The sequence below is a fragment of the Scyliorhinus torazame genome, chromosome 8, assembly GCF_047496885.1.
Source record: "Scyliorhinus torazame isolate Kashiwa2021f chromosome 8, sScyTor2.1, whole genome shotgun sequence".
Taxonomy (NCBI): domain Eukaryota; kingdom Metazoa; phylum Chordata; class Chondrichthyes; order Carcharhiniformes; family Scyliorhinidae; genus Scyliorhinus; species Scyliorhinus torazame.
This window is the reverse complement of record NC_092714.1, coordinates 264,234,136-264,254,477: the sequence shown is the minus strand read 5'-3', so window position 1 is coordinate 264,254,477 and position 20,342 is coordinate 264,234,136. Positions and strand designations below refer to the sequence as shown.

The window sequence follows — 20,342 nt, the reverse complement described above, 5'->3', positions numbered from 1 at the left end:
AGTATTTATATTGATTGATTGATATTTATTGTCACATGTACTGAAGTACAGTGAAAAGTATTTTTCTGCAGCCAAGGGAATGTACAGTACGCACATAGTAGACAAAAGAATAATAATCATCGACAGAGTACATTGACAATGGTACATCAACAAATAGTGATTGATTACAGTGCGAAACAAGGGCCAAACAAGAGCAGCATAGGGCGTCGTGAATGGTGTTCTTACAGGGAACAGATCAGTCCGAGTGAGAGTCATTGAGGAGTCTAGTAACTGTGGCGAAGAAACTGTTCCTATGTCTGGATGTGCGTGTCTTCAGACTTCCGTATCTTCTGCCTGATGGATGGGTCTGGAAGGGGGCAAAGCCTGGGTGTGAGGGGTCTCTGACAATGCTGTCTGCCTTTCTGAGGCAGCGGGAGTTTTTACGGCTATATATATAAGTTTATTGTCACAAGTAGGTTTCAATGAAGTTACTGTGAAAAGCCCCTAGTCGCCCCATTCCGGCACCTGTTCGGGGAGGCAGGTACGGGAATTGAACCTGTGCTGCTGGCCTTGTTCTGCATTAAAAGCCAGCTGTTTAGTCCACTGTGCTAAACCAGCCCCTATGGCTAGTCCAGTTCAGTATCTGGTCAATGGTAACCCCGAGAATGTTGATAGTGGGGGATTCTATTGAATGTCAAGGGACGATGGCTGTGATTCTCTCTTGTTGGAGACTAGCAGAGTTTGCTCCTGAACCTCATTGACTTCAGGTTTGCTGGGGCTCCTTGATGTCATATTCGATCAATTGTGGCCTCACTCACACCTCAGCTCAGTCTGTGTTTGAACCAATGCTGTAAATGCGGTCAGGAGCTGAGTGACTCTGGCAGGACCCAAACTGAGCGTCAGCGAGCAGGTTATTGCTAAACAAGTGCTGCTTGATAGCACTGTTGATGTCTCCTTCCATCACTTTACTGATGATTGAGAGTAGACTGCTGTGGTTGTAATTGGCCAGAGTGACTGGGTCGGCGCGATGGAGAGGAAAATTAGCAAATAATATTGGGATTTTTATGTTGCAGGAGGGGTGGGTAACTTTAAGAAAAATAACTGCAACACAGGTTACGGTTTGGAAAAAGTTTTATTGCTGCACGATTGTTATTCAGTCTTTCTCGGTATCTTCTGTACACTTAGTAATTCTAGCTAAGGCCACTCAGCAGAGACACACATATCAAGGATGTGTTGTTATAAAGACCAGCAGGTCAGTGTTCGAAAAAGGACAAGGGCCAGAAGTTAAATGGGAAGGCAATCTTCTCTCCGGATGTTCAACACAACGTCCATGTCTGGTGTGCATCTGTAGGGACAAGGAAAAGGGGAATTACTACTGTGAGTAAATCAGAGAATCTGCATCAATGTCTCGCTCAATGACTGCAGTTAACCAAAGTCAATACTTGCATCCAGTACTTTAAAATGCACCAAAGGAAACCCCTTGAAAGATTAAATAAATGCAAATAGGACTGGTGAAAAATGTAAAAGTTGCCACAGTCCCAGAGGACCACAGGCTGCTCGCCCCTTTTGAGAGCTGACTGGTAGTGATTTAATCTGCGGGGGTACCACACCTCAGGCAAAGGGCAAGATTGAGAAGCCGGGGCCTTCCTGAATAACCTCAGCTAATATGGGAATTGAACCCAGATTGTTGGTGCTGTTCTGCATCGCGAACCAACCGTCCAGCCAACTGAGCTATGGTATTGTTTACTTTGAGAGTTGGGGAGGCTCTTGATCGCTCAGCCATTTCCTTAATACATCAACACGGTCTCATTTTTGGGGAGTCCACTACTCTACAATTACTGTAACTATGTTGATAAACGGGTTAAATCTGGACAGAAGCTGGATGTGGGGAATCCTGATCTATTAGCATTTCTTCTTTTCTGAGGTCTGTTATTTATTTCCCTCTTTCTACCCTGAAGGCACCCTTGGCAACAGAACTTTGTACGAGTAGGATATTTTCCCATGGGAAAGTTGAACAGATAAATATATATTGAAAAAAAATCAGGAGAATCTGGCTTAGTTTTCCTCTGTGCTGTTCAACATGAAGCTAATATCATGCATTTGCACTGCGGTGAGGTGTAGACGACTGCACCTGGAACGCTTGATAAACTGGACTAGAAATGCATCTGCTGCTCACCAAAAGATGCAAACAGCGTTACTTGATCGGCTTATCCTTCAAACACTGTTCCTTCGCAAACATCAAGATGTACCTGAACAACAATTAACGTTTATGTGACGTGTGAAGGAAGGGAAACATCCCGAGGCACTTCAGAGGAATGGTATCAATTATAATTTAACAATGAGCCACATAGAGGTTTGAGGGTCAATGCAAATTTCACACGTGAGATTTACCCACTTGAACAATGATTTGTTTGAAGCGGTAGGTTTAAAGGAGCGTCTCATTCACAGTGCCAAGGTCCCAGGTTCGATTCCCGCTTGGGTCCCTGTCTGCGTGGGTTTCCTCCGGGCGCTCCGGTTTCCTGCCACAAGTCCCGAAAGACGTGCTATTAGGTGAATTGGACATTCTGAATTCTACCTCAGTGAACCCGAACAGACGCCGGAATGTGGCGACCAGGGGCTTTTCACAGTAACTTCATTGCAGTGTTAATGTAAGCCTACTTGTGATAATAACAATTACTATTATTAAAAGACTGAAGACTGTACCTTGGTCAAGAATGCTGATAAGCAACACACCTAATCTCTCAGCCAGAATTCCTAAGCCACGTTTCCCGATATGTTCTGCTTCTTTGCCTCTTTATTGCTTTCAGCATTGGCGGCTGTGCCTTCAGCTGCTTAGGCCTCCAGCTCTGCAATTCCCCACCTTAACCTCTCCACCTTTCTCGGCTTCATCAAGAAGCTCCTTAAAACCTGCCCTCTTTGACAAAACTTTTGGTTATTGCCTCAATATCTCCTATGTGGCTGGACTTCAAATAATGCTCCTGTGAACTGTCTGGGGACATCAAAGGCACTGCATATCATAGACTTTACAGTGCAGAAGGAGTCCATTCGGCCCATCGAGTCTGCACCGGCCCATGGAAAGAGCACCCCACTCAAGCACACACCTCCTCCACCCCAACCCCTGAACCCAGTAACCCCAATTAACCTTTTTGGACACTAAGAGCAATTTAACATAGTCAATCGACCTAACCCGCACATCTGTGGACTGTGGGGGGAAACCAGAGCACCCGGAGGAAACCCATGTACACACGGGGAGAACGTGTAGACTCCACACAGTGACCCAAGCCAGGAATCGAACCTGGGACCCTGGAGTGTGAAGCAACTGTGCTAACCACTGTGCTACCGTGCTGAGAAAAGCAGGTGAGTACTCCCTGGCGTCTTGGTCAACATCAATCCAGATAATCTGGTCATTTGTTGAATTGGGATTGCGGGATTTTGCGGTGCCTCAATTCCTTACATTACATCATTGACCACACTAAGCACTTTTTATAATGAAGTGCTTTGAAACATCTGAGGCCAGCAAAGGTGTAAACCAAGTCTGTTTTTTTTAGTCAAAAAGCAACAAATGAAATAAAATCAGTTTCTTTAAATGATGCACATTTTTTTAATGTATATAATTTGTACAATTCTTACAAGAGATTGACAGCTAAGGGAAAGTAGCAGGAGACTGTGCTGTGTTGGGTGACAGCTGCCATCTGCTTGCTATGTTTAGGCGAACTACTAAAATTAGCAGAAAATGCAAGTACCAACAATTTTCTTTTAACAGAGAGGTTACTTTATATGGTGAGCTCGTCGGTGAAGAAGCCATAATGAACGTGCACTCTATCGGTTGTAGACCTTTCAGCAAGCAGCGTGCAGTGGAGGATATTTTATTCATTTCTTATTAGAGAGGCACACATGAATAATGTAAAGCGATTTAGTGCTGATTGGAATAAATGAGGCCAATTCATGTTGTAGCATCAGCTAGCTCATTTAATGTTGGGTGCAGGAAGAACAGGAATCCAGTTATATTCAACATTAATTCCACACCAGGAGTTAAACACTCCTCAATCGTACATAAGCAGCATTGTTGAGTTTTCATTGCGTTCACAATTTAGCTTTTCACCCAAGTAATGCAAATCTTTACAAATGGATTTACAATATCGCAATTGGAGGTCGTAGAGGGATTATTAATGAACTGAGGGAAGCACTCTGAAGAATGACTATTACAAGTGTGCATTCCACTCAATTTTAAGGGATCACGCTGCTTTGAACATGGGAAAAAGTGAAGATCATTCAGCCCCTTCAGCCAGTTCCTCTAATCAATGGCATCAGGGGTGATCAACACATTAGCACGATAGACTCTCCTTGGTTCCTTAATCCTTATCCCCACGGCCCGACAATTAATTTAATCGCCCTGATATGACTCTGCCTTCAGCTGGATAGGAGTCAGATTTTCACAGTAGCTCCTCGAGGACAATGCACTGCCCCCACTGCAAGTCATCATCCTCCTGCAATGAAACCTCTCCGCCCCCTTATCAGTGAGGGTGTGCGCTCCAGCAGTCAGACAAGAGAGCAGTGCTAATGGAAGGGACTTCAGGATGATGGGGCATTATCATTGGCCCTGATCACCACCATCCATCAGTCGGTGTTTACGAGCACATCCCAAGCTCTTTTGCCCCTTTTTGCCAACACCACTGCCCCAAGGTGGGCCTCCTCGCCCTCTAGCACTTCCTCTTCCTTGTCCTCCTAGATGTTCTCTTCATCATAGATAACGTGTTGCTTCTCCATCTCCTCCTCAGGCAGCTACTCACCCCATTGAAGCACCAGGTTGTGAAGAACACAACAGTCGACAACGATTGGCTCCACCCCAATGGTCCAGGCAGTGAAACCACCATTTTCAACATCCCTGTGATCTGCTCCACCATACTGCGAGTAGTAACTTGAGCTTCATGGTATCTGGTCACAGCTGCACTCTATGGCGTCTGCCACTTCCTCAGGGGGAATCCCTTGTCTCCAAGGAGCCAACCCTCCAGCTACTGTGGTCCATCACCTCCTTGATGCATTTATGAGCAGAAGCTTACAGGATGTTGCAAGGTTACCTGTGGAGCCCTGGAAGGAGCGAGCCTTAAAGGTTGAGGGAGGCTTTCAATGCCACAGGCAGTGGATGCCCTCTGGGACCTTGCGGCGTTAACCCCTGCAGAAAGTTGCACAAGTGAGCCACCTTGTCCCTCGACAGGGAAAGGCTTCGCTGACACTGGTTGTCTCTCATCTGTAGGAAGGTCAGCTGCTCTCTGTAGAATTTGGGCTGTGGTAGGCATCTCTGAGCAGCTGCTCTCTGGGGTCCCCTCTGTGGCAGTGGAGTAGGCCACTGGTAATCAGGTAAACTGATTGGTTGGTGAGTAACTGATATTAGGGCCTTGTGTCTAGAAACATAGAAAATAGGAGCAGGAGGAGGCCATTCGGCCCTTCGAGCCTCCTCCGCTATGCATTATGATCATGGCTGATCATCCAACTCAATAGCTTAATCCCGCTTTCCCACATATCCTTCGATCCCCTTCGCCCAAGTGCTATATCTAACTGCTTCTTGAAAATACACGTTTTGGCCTCAAATACTTTCTGTAGTAAATAGCTGAAGCTACAAAACATATTACTTGCAGATTTGTTCTACTCTAAGGTGTAAACTTGACATTTATATCAGGTGAGGACAGCCGAGTTGAATGTGTGGCCTGACACACGTGGGGAGTCTTGGACCCGACCAGTGTCTTAGGCATGTTTGGGAAGTGCTCTCCCACCTGCAAAACTGGAGCTCAGGGTCTCCAGCTTGAGCAGCGGCTGGAGACACTACACTGTGGCCCATCTGCAAGGCTGAGTGTTGTGGCTAGCCTGTTTAGTGAGGTGGTCACACCATAGCTCAAGGATCAAGAGGAAAAAAAGGAAATGGGTGACCACCAGGCTGCCTAGGAAGAACAGGCAGGCAGTGCAGGAGTCCCCTGGAGTCCTATTCGCAAATTGGTATCCATTTTGGAAGCTGATGAGGGCGCTGGAAGCTCAGAGGTGAGCAGTCGAGCCAAGCTTCTTAACTGTACAGGGCGGGGAGGAAGAAGAAAGGAAGAGCAATAGTAATAGGGGATTCATTATTCAGGAGAGAAGATAGGCGTTTCCGTGGCAAAGACCTGACTCCAGGATGGTGTGTTGTCTCCCTGCTGCCAGGGTCAGGGATGACACTGAATGGCTGCAGGGCATCCTAAAAGGAGGGTGAAAAGTCAGAGGTCGTGGTTCATGTTTGTAGCACCGATATCGGTAAAATGCAGAATGAGATCTTGCCTCAAGAATTCAAGGAGCTAGGCAGTAGATTAAAAAGCAGGATCTCTAAAATTGTAATCTCTTAATTACTCCTGGTGTCACGTGCTAGCGAGTACCGAAATAGGAAAATAGGGCAGATGAATGCGTGGTTCAAGAGTTGGTGCGGGAGGGAGCGCTTTAGATTCTTGGATTATTGGGCCCATTACTGGGGAAGGTGGGAAATGTACAAGAGGGACAGTCTGCACCTAAACCACATTGGGACCAACATCCCTGCAAGTAGGTTTGTCAGCGCTGTTGGGAGGAGATTAAACTAGATTGACAGGGGGTGGACACAGAGTATTGGCAAAATAGAGACATATGATGCTATAGTAAAGGGAACAGGTCAGAGTGAGTTCAGCTATGTCGAATGTGAAGAGAGTAAGACAAAGCTGGATGGTCTTTACTTCAATGCTAAGAGTGTAATAGATAAGACTGATGAAAGAGAAGGTTACGAGGTGGCCTCATAGAGGTTCCAGCTGATTTCATAGAGTAGATAAAGAAAAAATCAATTCCCCTGGAAAGTGACCAGTGGTAAAAGATTTCAAATCATTGGCAACCGATCTAATGGGGTGTGTGGAGAATTTTTTCACTGAGATGTCAGGATCTGGAACATTCTGCTTGAAAAGGTGGTGGAAATTGATTCAACAAATAATTTTCAAAGGGAGTTGAAGATGTATGAGGATAAGGAATTTACAGGATCACTGACAGGGGTGTGGACTAAACTGGACAGTTCTTTAAAAGGGTCAGTACAGGCCAGATGGGCCAAATGGCCTTCTCCTGTGCTGCTGAATGACTTCTTTTGGCATTTTCCTTCCACACATAAATACTTGTAATTACACTGCAATATTAAGAAAGCTTATTCTGTAAAAGCCACATATCAGACACATTCCCACTGCCTATTGAGCTAAACAGAACAAATTCTTCAGTGAATAGCACAACTTTTACTTACTTTGCATCATGCACACAGACCAAAGTAAAACAACAACTAACTTGTCAATGCCTTGTTAGTTCAACGTAAGTGACCACTGCAACTGTCTTAACGGGGTTCTGTCCATCATCAGTAAGCACGAGTTGCAATCAAATGCAATGCACAAAGGTTTTAACACATGAACATCTGTTCAGAAGGAGCAACATTTTCTTACCACCTTCTTCGGTTTTCCAAGTTAATCTTAAAACAGGCACTTTGAATAAAACGGAGGAGTAAGGTTCAATGGTTACCGGAAGGGTTAGTCATGAGTCCATTCAAGATTCCACATTATGTGCCCACTTTCTTTTTGTTGAACAAACAAGAACACATTCTTTTTGATACAGAGGTTTGTCAGAATGTGGAATGCCAGAAAAAGAAACAGCAGAGGAAACAAAATCCCTTTCCTTCAGTTAAAAGTGCAGTTAATTTTGGATAAAAGAAAGATTTCAGGTGTTATAAGGCAAGGACAAGGAGATGTGAGTTCTTTCAGAGAGCCAGCACAAGGGGAATGGACCAAATAGCTTCCTGTAAAACTTGGTTACTATAGATCTTCACAGGGACACTGCAGCTGTCTTATTGTTACTTAAAAAAAAAGATATTTTATTCCAAACGTAAACAATAACAACATCCCAACAAAGCAAAGTTAACAGTTTGTACATTTTTTTCTGAGAGATGGCAATTTATTCTCGTATTCACCTCATTTTGGTGGCCCCGGCAACACTAAAACCTCTATCTTGCAAAGAACTGAGATGCAAATTCCACATCGCGTGCTCTCCTGATACCCAAAGTCTCAGCAAAATCTCACCGTCCAATGGATGGAACAGAAATCCTGGGTGATATTTTCCTCCCCTATCAAAGCCAAAAGCACAGGCCGGCTGTGGCCATCCTCCCCTCAACCTGCTGAGTTCAGCTGACCCAGCACAGACCCGGACCTCAATGTTCTGTGAGATTGAGTACCTTGCTGGATAAACTAAAGGAAGCATCAGTGAAGCTTCACAGCCTATTCCTTGTTCTACAATTGCCGGTTTCATGCCATTGGCAAGCATTCAACTCACTTGTACTTTAATAAAACCCCACAACCGTTTCAGTCGTCCAACTGTTTGTGACCAGTGAAGGTACATACTTTGGTTGCTTTCTAAGAATATCTGCGAAGATCTCCTCTCTAGAGTCTCTCTTGGCTTTCAGTAGTTGTAACAGATTCTGCTGTAACAGCAAGTTATTTCTTTCCATATTTTTGTTCAGCTGCACATTAAGAAAAAATTAATAAAGTTAGTGAAGCTAATTTTCTACCTAGCACCTATCCCGAAATCGGAAAACAGACAGTGACATCTGATTGCTTCTCAAATGATTTAAGTTTTTTTTAACTCCACTATACTATCTTGAAGCTTATTAAGCGCTGAAGCAGTTCAGAGCAGGTTCGCGAGGCTGATTCCTGGGAAGAGGGGCTTTGTCTTATGAGGAAAGGTTGAGCACTTTGGGTCAATACTCATTGGAATTTGGAAGAATTAAGGCATAAGAGTCTGAGGAGGCGTGACAGGGCGGATACTTCCCCGAGAGAGGGAATCTAGAACTAGGAGGGCAGAGTTTCAAAATGAGGAGTCTCCCATTTAAGATGGAAATGGGGAGGAATTTCCTCTCTCAGAGGGTCAATAGATTTAGAATTCTCTTCCCCAACAAGTAGTGGAGGCTGGGTCATTGAATATTTTCAGTGCTGAGTTAAGACAGATATTTGATTGATGAGGGAGTCAAGGGTTATGAGGGTCAGGCAAGAAAGTGGAGTTAAGGCTACAATCAGATCTACCATGGTCTTATTGAATGGCTTGAGGGGCCAAGTGGCCTACAGCTGCTCCTATTTCTAATGTTCCTATTGATCACACTTGAATAGCAAACAGTTCCATGGTAAATGTACTGGAAGGACCCTTCTCTAGTTTGAACCCAAGCACCCTGGTTTTGTTTCGACAGTTTAATTTAAAGTAAACGCTGTACAAAGAATATGAGGCTGGGGTGGGGTGAGAGAGGATGTAGTGAAATGCTGGATTCGCACCCCAGACAATATCGCTATTCAGTGGCTTCAATAGACTGGAAAACTGGGTGCGGTGTAAAACCGTGCTGCGTCCTCTCTCACCAGTTCCAGGAGAATCAGGAAGCAGCTGAAAACTGACTCCCTGGTCTCCGCAAACACCTACGGTTAGATTGGAAAACCAACTTGGCAACACAGACATTTTCGATGGGCACAGCTGATGGTGCCACAACCACAACCTTTTACAGGAACAGGGACATTTCAATTAAAGGTCAGAGGCATCTGCTGAATTACTCCCATTGCCGCTGCGCCAGCCCCTCTCAGGACATCATTCGCTGTGGAACTTGAATTATGGTGCAAAGGCAGTTCTCAGTTGAACTGTAATTCTTTAAAAATTCATTTACGGGATGTGGGTGCGGCTGGCTAGTTGTCCTTGAGAAGGTGGTGGTGAGCTGCCTTCTTGAACCACTGCAGTCCGAGGTAAAGGTGGTGTACCCACAGTTCTGTTAGGGGCGGAGCTCCAGGGTGTGCCCCAGCGACAGTGAAGGAACAGCCGATATATTTCCAAGTCAGGATGGTAAGTAATTTAGGAGGGGAACTTCCAGGTGGTGGGGTTCCCAGGTATCTGCCGCCCTTTTCATTCTAGATAGTTGTGGCCTTGGATTTGGAAGGCACTCACTGCCTTAAGCACTGAGTCCTCAGCCCAATGGAGACTCAACTGTAGCCCCAGTATTGAATTAGCAACCACAAGTGGCACCACTCTGTTCAAACCAGAGTCTAGGGATATAGCCACACAATGCATCAAAACCAGGATCAATGACACGCATTGCACTTAGACAGGTCAAGTCATCGCAATTCTCAGGACTAACCTCTCTGTGAACTTCTATTTCCTTCTTCATCATCATATTGTGAAACATTAGCTCTTGTAATCCTGGAGGAATGAAACGGAATTGCTCCTGCCAGCAAAAAATAATAACAATTTAAAAACAAAATCACTGCTCAACATTGCCGTAAACCTGCACCACAGCTGAAGTTGGGAGAGTATGGTAGTAACATGGTTATGTTACTGGAGGGACATTGACCAATAACCAAAAAGATGGAAGTTTAAATCCATCCATGGCAGTTTGAGAATTAAAATTATTTGTTAACAAGGAAATCTGGAAACATAAAGCTGGTGCCAAGAGAAAATGACGGCAAAGCCAAGGGATAATTCGAAAAATCCAACTACTCACTACCATCCATTAGTGATGAAAACCTATTGTCCTTACCACTGATCTGCCCAAAACGTGTCTCCAGTCCCCCATCAATATGTTTTATTCTTAACTGCCCTCTGTAGTTCAGTAAGCCACTCAGTTGTATGCGGCTCCGTGTCCATTTTTGTTTGCTAATGCTCCTGTGAAGCCCCTTCGAGTGCTTTACTATGTTTAAGATATTATATAAACTCAGGTTATCAGCAAAACTACAAAACATTTTCAGGGCACCTAGAGATGGGCAATAAATGCAAACTTTAGTAACTGCACCTGCACCCTAATATTGAATAATAAAAATGCATTTGGAGTGTTGTACTACAACGATCATTTTGCTTCAGAATTCTGATTATGCTCCAATTGCATGCAATCATGATTGAAGAGGTCTTGCCAAATCTCGCGCAATTATTTCCCGCTCTTTATAATGATTAAATGTGTGACGAGTCCCAGTGGAAAGGTTCTACAAGCAACAGTCCTTCACACAGATTACTTTTCTAAAGATGGGTTTTTACATTTGGCATCAGTGTTACGTCAAGAATTTTGAAACCGGGAATCCTTTCATATTTAAGTTTCAAAGAACCATCAGAAAATAACATTTTGAGATGCAGTATGTATCTTAAGACATGGTGTGGCGAGTGTAGCATGCTTGGAAAGAACCGGAAAGAACAGGTTTGCCAGGGCTGGTTTAGCACAGGCCTAAATCGCTGGCTTTGAAAGCAGACCAAGGCAGGCCAGCAGCACGGTTCAATTCCCATACCAGCCTCCCCGAACAGGCGCCGGAATGTGGCGACTAGGGGCTTTTCACAGTAACTTCATTTGAAGCCTACTTGTGACAATAAGCGATTTTCATTTCATTTCATTCACCTATGGTTTGCAAAGTTCTCCACCACTGAGGGATTGCTCCACCTTATTCCTGGTTCTGTTTATACATTAACCGATAGAGTCTCACTGCTACGATTAACCAACAATTCCATTGTTGTTCCAAGGGCAAAAGGCAAAACAGATGGACATTGGTCTTTCTTTCCAGCAAGGCCCACATTTCTAAGTTTACCAAACACAAGACCTTTCCACCTGCTGGGGTAATTTCTTGTCTTCACCAGCAGAGCAGTAAACCATAGGAGTAGATTGCCTGTCCATTACAGACCCCATTGAATTAAAATCGGGCAGATTTCACCAAGGACAAGTTCTACTTTGTTCCAGTAGTAAAGGCAAAGATCATTGTCGAGATCCTAAAGCTTTGCAACAGCTGTGGATAACTAATCTCACTGCCCCGCGGTCTCCTTGACTATCACACATCTTCCTCTGTTTCAAATATTATCCAAATATCAAGACCTCAACAGTGGAAATTAAGAAATTAAAAATGAAGAAAATCAGCCTCCTCAGCAAATTTGGTGATACAGTATTTATGAAGTGTTGGTGACATCTGGTGGTAGATAATCAATACTGGACCCTTTCAAGATAAATCTACCAACAGAAGGTTGCGCAATTGGAGCACCATTACTCTTTTCTGCAACTGTTGAAAATACAGTAAAGGGAGGCCATTTGGCGCAAAGTTCCCCTGGCAGCTCTTAGTGATGTCCAATTAATCCCATTCCCCTGCTTTCTCCATAACAACATTTATGTTATTTGTCAAATTCCCCTTAAAAATTACAACTGAATTTGGTTCTCTTCCCTCCTTCACCTACATGTTTCCCCCCTACCCCTACATTCCAAATCAAACTTGCTGCATAAAGTAAATCTCACCTCCTGTACGGTCTATGCCAGTTAACCCAACTCTACAAGAATGTAGCTCTCCCACATTCTTTATAACTGCCCTGGTATTCACTAATTGTCTGTCCGGTAAGGACCAAAATCTTTTTAAAAAATTTAATTTTTAGTTTTTTAAATTTAGAGTACCCAATTATATATTTTTTCCCCAATTAAGGGGTAATTTAGCGTGGCCAATCGACCTATCCTGGGGGTGAGACCCACGCAGACACAGGGAAGAATGCAAACTCCACACGGACAGTGACCCGAGGCCAGGATCGAACCCCGGTCCTCAGCGCCGTGAGGCAGCAGTGCTAACCACTGCACCACTGTGCCGCCCTAAACCCAAATCTTCAACAACAGCCACTTGCATTTACATAGTGCACTTAACATAGAACAATGGCCAATGATGCTTAACAAGAGCAATATGAATAAAAGCACAAAATGCTGAACAGGAGTCAGAGTGAACACGAAACGTTAACTCTGTTTCTCTCTCCACAGATCAGCTGAGTTTTCCCAGCACTTTTTGTCTTTATTTTAGAATTCCTACATCTACAGTATTTTGCTTTTATACAAACACGTCTGACGTTTTTTTGACATCGAGCCGCTGAAGGAAAAATCAAGAAAGATGACAAAAAAGATTGGTCAAAATGTTAGGTTTCTAGGAGCATCTTAAAGGAGGAGAGGTAGAGGTACAAAGGAAGGTTTAGGGAGAGAATTCCAGAGCTCAGGAACACGGGGACGGGGGTGAAAGCATGGCCACCCACGGTGCAGCAGATGCACAAGGCCAGATTTGGAGGAACCAAAAGATCGCAAAGGCTTGTAGGGCTGGAGTCTCCTACAAATGTTGGGAATAGTCTCCCTATTCATTCAGTGATCTATTATTTTGCTACATTCCCTTTTATGCTCACTACATTAAATTTGACTTGCATTCTTTTCTTCCCCCTTCTGCGTGTCCAGGTCGTCTACTTGCCAAATTTTCAGTGTTTAATCAAGGGAAGGTCCATTGTTAACATTTGTTTTTTTAATTTTACTAGTTAAATACTATTAGTTAAATACTACTTCCTACCTGTTTCCAATGCCAAGAGTGACCTGATTAGTGGCATCTAAACATCAATACCTTACATTTTACTGCAGCACATTTAACACGGTAAAACATCCCAAAACATTTGACAGAAGCATTATTAAACAAAACTTGATACTGAGCAACTTTAGAAGATATTAGGTCAGATGGTCAAAACGATGGGGTATAAGGTCTTAAAGGAGGAAATGTAATTAAAGAGGCAGAGAGTTCAAGGAGGAAGTTGCAGAGATTCAGAACTTCAGCAGCTGAAGGCATAGCCACCAACTGCAAAGCGTTCAAAATTGGGGAATGCTCAAGAGGCCAGAAATGGGGGAGCAGAGATCTGAGGTTTGTAGGGCTGGAGGAGGTTACAAAAATTTTTTTAAATTTTTTTTAGAATCCCTCCTAGCCCAAACACATGATAGGGTCCGAATCCCACGCACACAAAATGCCAGCTTGGCAGCGCCCCTGCCAGCTGGTAGTGTCACCTGGGCACCTTGGCAGTGCCAGGCTGGCAACCAGGTGGCACTGCCAGGGTGACATGCTAGTAGTGCCAGGGTGCCAGGCTAGCACTGCCAGGGTACCCAATGGTACCAGCAGTGCCAGGGCACCACCCTTCCCAAAGGGCATGCAGCAGAGGGCCTCCAATCCCCTGGGAGACCCCCATGAGTTCCGTTCCATCTGATCCCTGTTTATGGGACCAGTACCAAATGGCACTCGCCCGAGGACCCCGAGGCCGAGGTTACAAAAATAGGGAGGGTAAAACAAGAATTAAAAAAAACTAAAGACATTGTTTAATCCAGAGTCAATGTAGGCCAGCGAGCTAATACAATTTCAGACCAAACCCCAACAGTGGTTAGACCGAACCCCAAATATTTTAGTTTATTTTCTTCACTTCAGGAGTAATTGCACAAATAAATAGGGATTTGGTGCCTTAAAACAAAACTTTATTATTAACACAACATTAAAATCTTTAACACCACACCCGGAAATAGCTTACAATTATCCCTTAAATCTACTCAATCAGTAAATACAATATCCTTAATTATTATATCTATTCCTAATTAAACAACAAGAAAGAAAATAAAACCATGCAGCTCTCAATCCATCCTACATCCCAATGGCACAGATTAATACTTGCTTTCCAGAACAGATTTGGCCCCTGTTAGAACTCCTGCAGATTCTGGATGGATGTCTTCAAAAAGCTGTTTCAACTGGTTTGTTTCAGCTTCCTCTTGTCCTCAGGCAAGTCTGCACTGCTTTAAATACTCTTAATCTTTTTCCTAACTATCCTGTGAGAGAAAACTGCCTGATAGTATGGACTCAGTGTGAGCTAGATCAGAATGCCCACAAAAAGCTGTCTCAAAATGTCTGAATGCCTTAGCTCCACCCAACAAGGACATTATCGCTCCAAGCAGAAAACAAATTAACTCCCCAGGCTGAAAACACATCAACTCCCAAGTGACTCCCCCCCTAGTCAGAAAACAGGTTTTAAGATGGTAAATTTCACCTCTGGCTCCTAAAAGCTTTATGGTCTTGCAAAATAAGTCTCTTTCAAAAACATGACTACTGCAGTCAAACACACTCCATCCCCAGGCTTTTAACCGTTACATTGTCAAATATTTATAATCCAATGTATCTAAAATCCTGCTTTTGTCACAGCTCCCAATGAACCAGCAATATAAACAGATAGCTTAGTTTTTCCATTTTAACTCTTAAATATTTCTTATGATTAAACACAACTTATACTCTATAAGATATATATCATTTTACATTTTAAACATGAAAACGTAAACATGAGTACAATCCATTTCAGTCTTTCCTTTCCATCGTCAAATGTTTCAGTCTTCTCACACTTCACAGTTGTGATTAAAGCATCGGCAATCACACTTACTCTTCCTGCCACATGTAGAATTTTTTATTTCAACGGTTGAAACAATAAACTCCATCTGAACCGTCTTGCATGTTGATTTTAAACTTGTCCAAAAACCTTATTGGATTATGGTCTGTACATACAATTGTCTCCGATGAATTGTTACCAACATAAATGTCAAGATGTTGTAACGCCAAAACCAAACTCAATGTCTTCTTCTCGATGGTCGAATTTTTCTTTTGGATAAATATTTAGTTTCGGACAAAAATAACCGATGGGTCTTTCGATTCTTTCGCCGTCTTCCTGCATCAGTACAGCATCAACGCCCACATCACTTGCATCAATTGCAATCTTAAATGACTTGGCACAATTAGGTGCCATCAACATTGGTATGCTAATTAACACAGTGCCTCCTGACATTCTTTTTTTTTTGAAGTAAGAATGCTTTATTTCTTCACTATCTTTTACATATCATCAAATTAAAACATATTGGTGTACATCTGCCTAAACCTTGCAGCAGGGACAATCTTAGTAGTGCAGTCAATTGTCAAACACATCTAGTTGATAAAGTTACTGATTTGGAACAGATTTATTTTCCTTTTAAAACATTTGCGGCAGAAAATAAACGTGGAGAGAGACAAGTGAATGGTGCTGTATTTTAATTGTTAAATTCCTCACTACACTTAAGTGACCATCAGTGAGAAACAGTAGATGTTAAGGCAGGAACAACTATGTCCTAAATATGTCCTTGTTCGTTCAACACAAAAATGTTATGTGCACACCCTGGTAATAAAGCAACATTTCAGTGACACAGGAGTAAATCACTGCCCCCTCTTTCTCAAATAGATGAAGGTGGGTGTTTGGCAAGATAATGCAAACTTTAAATCTCAATTAAGTGTTATAAACTCACAAGTAAATAATTTTTTAAAATATGAGTAAAAAGTAGACATGTTTACCATCCAACCTTTTACACAGCTGATGTGACATTGTCCTCTGCATGAATAATGCAGCACAGAATCAAAGCAGGACTGATGCACTGGGGCTGGTTTAGGACAGGGATAAATAAATAGCTGGCTTTAAAAGCAGACCAAGGCAGGCCAGCAGTGCGGGTTCAATTCCCGTTCAGTCTCCCCGAACAGGCGCCGGAATGTGGTGACTAGGGGCTTTTCACAGTAACTTCATTTGAAGCCTACTTGTGACAAGAAGCGATTTTCCTTTCCTTTCCAAGTTTTAAGCTTTTTGTTTACAGAGGTTGCACCCACAGGTGTCACAGTATAATTTAAAAGAATTCAACAACAAGCGTGGCTGTGACCTGCTATCCCAGGAAACAAGTTAAAATGGTAATCATCAAGGTAGCTGATATTATTTGAAAGTTCTTGTGGCAATCAGCAGCTGCTCGATTTCTGCAGCCAAATGCTCAGACCCCTGCCCGAGTGAGCAAAATACATAAGTATAAAACACAAGGTTCAGAAGGGACGAACACTGTTCTTTCACAAATGCATATAAAATGGGTAGTGACGGACATTGTTGAGCCATGGCTGTGGTCTGATGCAATGTAATATCAATTTTCATGGCTTACATTATGTGTAGCAACTTTTCACTCAAGTGTTTTACATTGAAATCCCAACAGTGACTCAGGTAGTGATTAGTTGTCGAAACCACTGTACTTTGCAAATTCTGTGCCGGTTTGCAAGTAACTAGTGTCAGCTAGTAATTTAGGGATATTGCTCTTGCAAATATCACAGGCCAAACTCTTATCTGTAGAGCATGTAAAACAAATAAACAGCAAAGTCCTGACGTTTTCAGGAACTCCAAGCAATGTGGCTGCAAGGAGGAATCATTGTATTCACGATCATCAGGACACAAGTCCACAAATAGTGTGGCAACACCTCCAAGATGTGGACAATTAGCATTCACATTTCATCATTTAGACCGTAGTCCTCCTCCGGATAATCTCCCACTGTTACGGACTGTGGCTTCACAAATGCACCATACTTGTACTGACACTGAAAATACCTCTACCGTTCACACTGCCATCATATTTCCCTAAAGGTTCAGCATATTTCAGTCCAATCCAGTATCCTGGTTTAAAATCCGTTTGACCCACATACATTACTGTGCCGCGTTTAGTTGGCTGGCCCGAGATTAGAACCTCACATCTTGCACCAACTAAAGCTAAAGCCTTTTCTTCTTGTACCCTCTGCTCAAGTTCGATCTCGTTCTTTGCTTTCTGTTCCTCATTATACACAGTTTACTGCATTTCAGGAACAAACGCATCAAATCTGTTCTCTTATCATAGGCTTCATTGGACATTTCATATTTTATAACTAGGCACATCCTCAAACTCTCCAATCTTCACTCCACTTTGGTCTATCACATGTATTCGGCAGCGGTCATCAATCGGAAAGGAACCCAGCAATGCATCACCTTGGTTCAGCAAGCCAATGAATTTGTCATATGGACTAAAGAGTTGCAGCTCCATGCAGGAGGCTGGAGAGCCCACAATCAGCTCCAATTTGCATTTCAACTCGGACACGGTGACGCCATGGTTGAATCTTTTCTCCGACCCAAAGGACGACAGCGAGCTGCTGATTCGCACCTCGACCGCCGGCGCCGACACCACCCCTCCTCCATCCTGGCCACAGGGCCCGGCCGCGCTCCCGCCTCCGAAAAGCGGCTGGTGACTCCTCAGCCCCGGGGCCGCTGGTTTGAATCTCGGGGCTGTCGCCTCCTGGCACCCACTGAAATTTCTTGTGTTTTTTCAGTTCAGTCAGTGGAGTAACGACACTGTTGGAATTTGGCACCAATTTCCGGTAGAAGCCACTCATGCTCAGAAATCTCAGAATTTCTTTCCTCGTTGATGGTATTGGAAACTCTCCAATAGCTTCTGTTTTCACATTCCGTGGGGCCACATCACCATGTCCAAATATATGGCCTAAGAATGGGACTTGAGCTTTCGCCAATTCATTTTTAGCCAAATTTACCACCAATCCAGCTTTATGTAGTCGATCGAATAATTCTCTTAAATGTTCCAAATGCTCCTTCCACGTTTGACGGAACATCACGAAACCGTTAAAGGGCACTGCATAATTGTTTAGTCCAGAAATGACCATGATGGTTAATCTTTGCAATGTTGCTGGCGCATTCATCATTCCAAATGGCATGCCTTTAAACTGATACAGGCCATTTGGTGTCACAAAAGCCGAAACATCCTTACCCTGTCCGATAAAGATACTTGCCAATATCATTTAAGTAAGTCCAGTTTGATAATAACATTTTCTTGTCCCACCTTTTCAACACTATCTTCCAAATAAGGAATAGGATCCTAATCTGACTTTATAACTGCTTTGACTTTTCTATAGTCCACACACAATCGTTGTGTTCCATCCGGCTTTGGTACCATGACAATCGGTGAGTTCCCATCACTGCAACTCACTTAGATGATATCATCCTGAAGCATGCTGTCAATCTCCTTTAGTACCTGTGCTAACTTTAGTGGATTGAGCCTGTCTGGATGTTGTTTAATGAGAATAGCATTTCCTACATCTACATCATGCATAATTACTTTCGTACTTCCCAATTTATTCCCAAACATGTGACTGTAATAACTCTTTTTGGTCATTTAATTTTCCTCTGGAAGGTAACTCAATAATTTAACCTAATTTTTTAACACTTCCTTATTATCCAATTTAATTTGAGGAATATCAAATTTGTGATCATCTGGATTTATCTCGTCACCCTGAGCTACAACGGCTAACACGTCCTTCTTCTTTCCTTCTCTATCAAAATACTGTTTTAGCATTTTAAATGACGCACTCTTGAGTTTTCCTTCTGTCTGGTGTTCTTATCAAATAATTTATCCCAATCCATTTCCTTTCAATTTGACAAGGCCCACTAAATCTTGCTTTTAATGGTTCGCCTACCATTGGTAACAATACTAGCACTTTCTCCCCACTAACAAAACTATGATTTTTTGATTTCTTATCCGCCTTTTTTATCACATGTTGAGACAAGTTTAAACATTTCCTCGCCAACTCACCAGCCCCAGTTAATCTCTCCCTAAAGTTTGACACATAGTCCAACAAAGTAGTCTCCGAACAATGACACACCAAACTTCTCTTTGATCAATTTAAGTGGTCCTCTCACCTCATGACCAAAAATTAATTCAAATGGACTGAATTTAGTTGATTCATTTGGTGCATCCCGAATTGCAAATAGTACAAATGTAATTCCTTTATCCCAATCCTCTGGGTAATCCTGACTTTAGGCCCTCAACATGGTCGAATTTGATGCCATCTTTCAAATATCCCTTGTGATTCGGGATGGTGGGCCGTTGAGTTAAATTGCTTTATTCCTAAGCTATCCATAACTTCCTTGAATAACTTCAACATAAAATTAGATCCCTGATCTGATTGAATTTCTTTGGTAGTCAATATCTAGTAAAAGATTTGATTAACTCCTCTACAACCCTCTTAAATGTAACGTTTCTTAATAGAATTGCCTCTGGAAAGCTCCAAAGATGTGCAGGATAGTGGATTGGCCACGCTAAATTGCCCCTTAATTGGAAAAAATGAATTGGGTACTCTAAATTTATTTTAAAAAACACAATTCTTTTGGTAAATTATTTTGGTAAAGTGCAAGTTATACTTCACCTGTGGTAACAAGGAAGAATGAATTCTTCAAATAGGAGGACAAGGCTATCCAGCCCCTCGAGCCCGTGTCTAATCTCAATTAGATCATGGCACTTTTATTTCCTGCTTGTAATAGTAATAATAATAATAATAATTGCTTATTGTCACAAGAAGGCTTCAATGAAGTTACTGTGAAAAGTCCCTAGTCGCCCCATTCCGGCACCTGTTCGGGGAGGCCGGTATGGGAATTGAACCCCTGCTGCTGGCCTTGTTCTGCATTACACGCCAGCTGTTTAGCCCACTGTGCTTGTGTTCTGTGACCCGTAAATACCCTTACCCAACAGAAACCTTCCAGTCTCAGTTTTGACAGCGTCAATTGAACCCCCCCCCACCATCTCACCTAAACATCTTTTTTGGAGGATGGGGGAAGAAAAAGGTTCAATTTTTTCAACAATCTTTACGACCGTATACAGTTATCTACTATCTTGCTCAGTT

The 20,342-nt window shown here is 42.9% G+C and overlaps 1 protein-coding gene and 1 pseudogene across 4 annotated transcripts in view; both read right to left on the bottom strand.

The window, feature by feature from the left end:
- Positions 1 to 1,092: 1,092 nt before the first annotated feature.
- The window catches only part of LOC140428602 (uncharacterized protein C20orf96-like), a 41,359-nt gene continuing 22,109 nt past the window's right edge, over positions 1,093 to 20,342 (bottom strand). For 2 of the 4 annotated variants that reach the window (XM_072515253.1, XM_072515255.1), the window contains exons 9-11: positions 10,157 to 10,243; positions 8,391 to 8,509; positions 1,093 to 1,324 (exon numbers count right to left, since the gene is read on the bottom strand). In XM_072515253.1, the coding sequence (XP_072371354.1) occupies positions 1,264 to 1,324; positions 8,391 to 8,509; positions 10,157 to 10,243 (267 nt within the window). In that variant the 3' untranslated portion in view covers positions 1,093 to 1,263. Of the gene's footprint in view, positions 1,325 to 8,390; positions 8,510 to 10,156; positions 10,244 to 14,268; positions 15,520 to 20,342 lie in introns of those variants that run through there. The other 2 variants (XM_072515257.1, XM_072515256.1) reach the window with 2 other exon arrangements.
- On the bottom strand, positions 15,861 to 20,342 carry LOC140428603 (tubulin-folding cofactor B pseudogene; annotated as a pseudogene).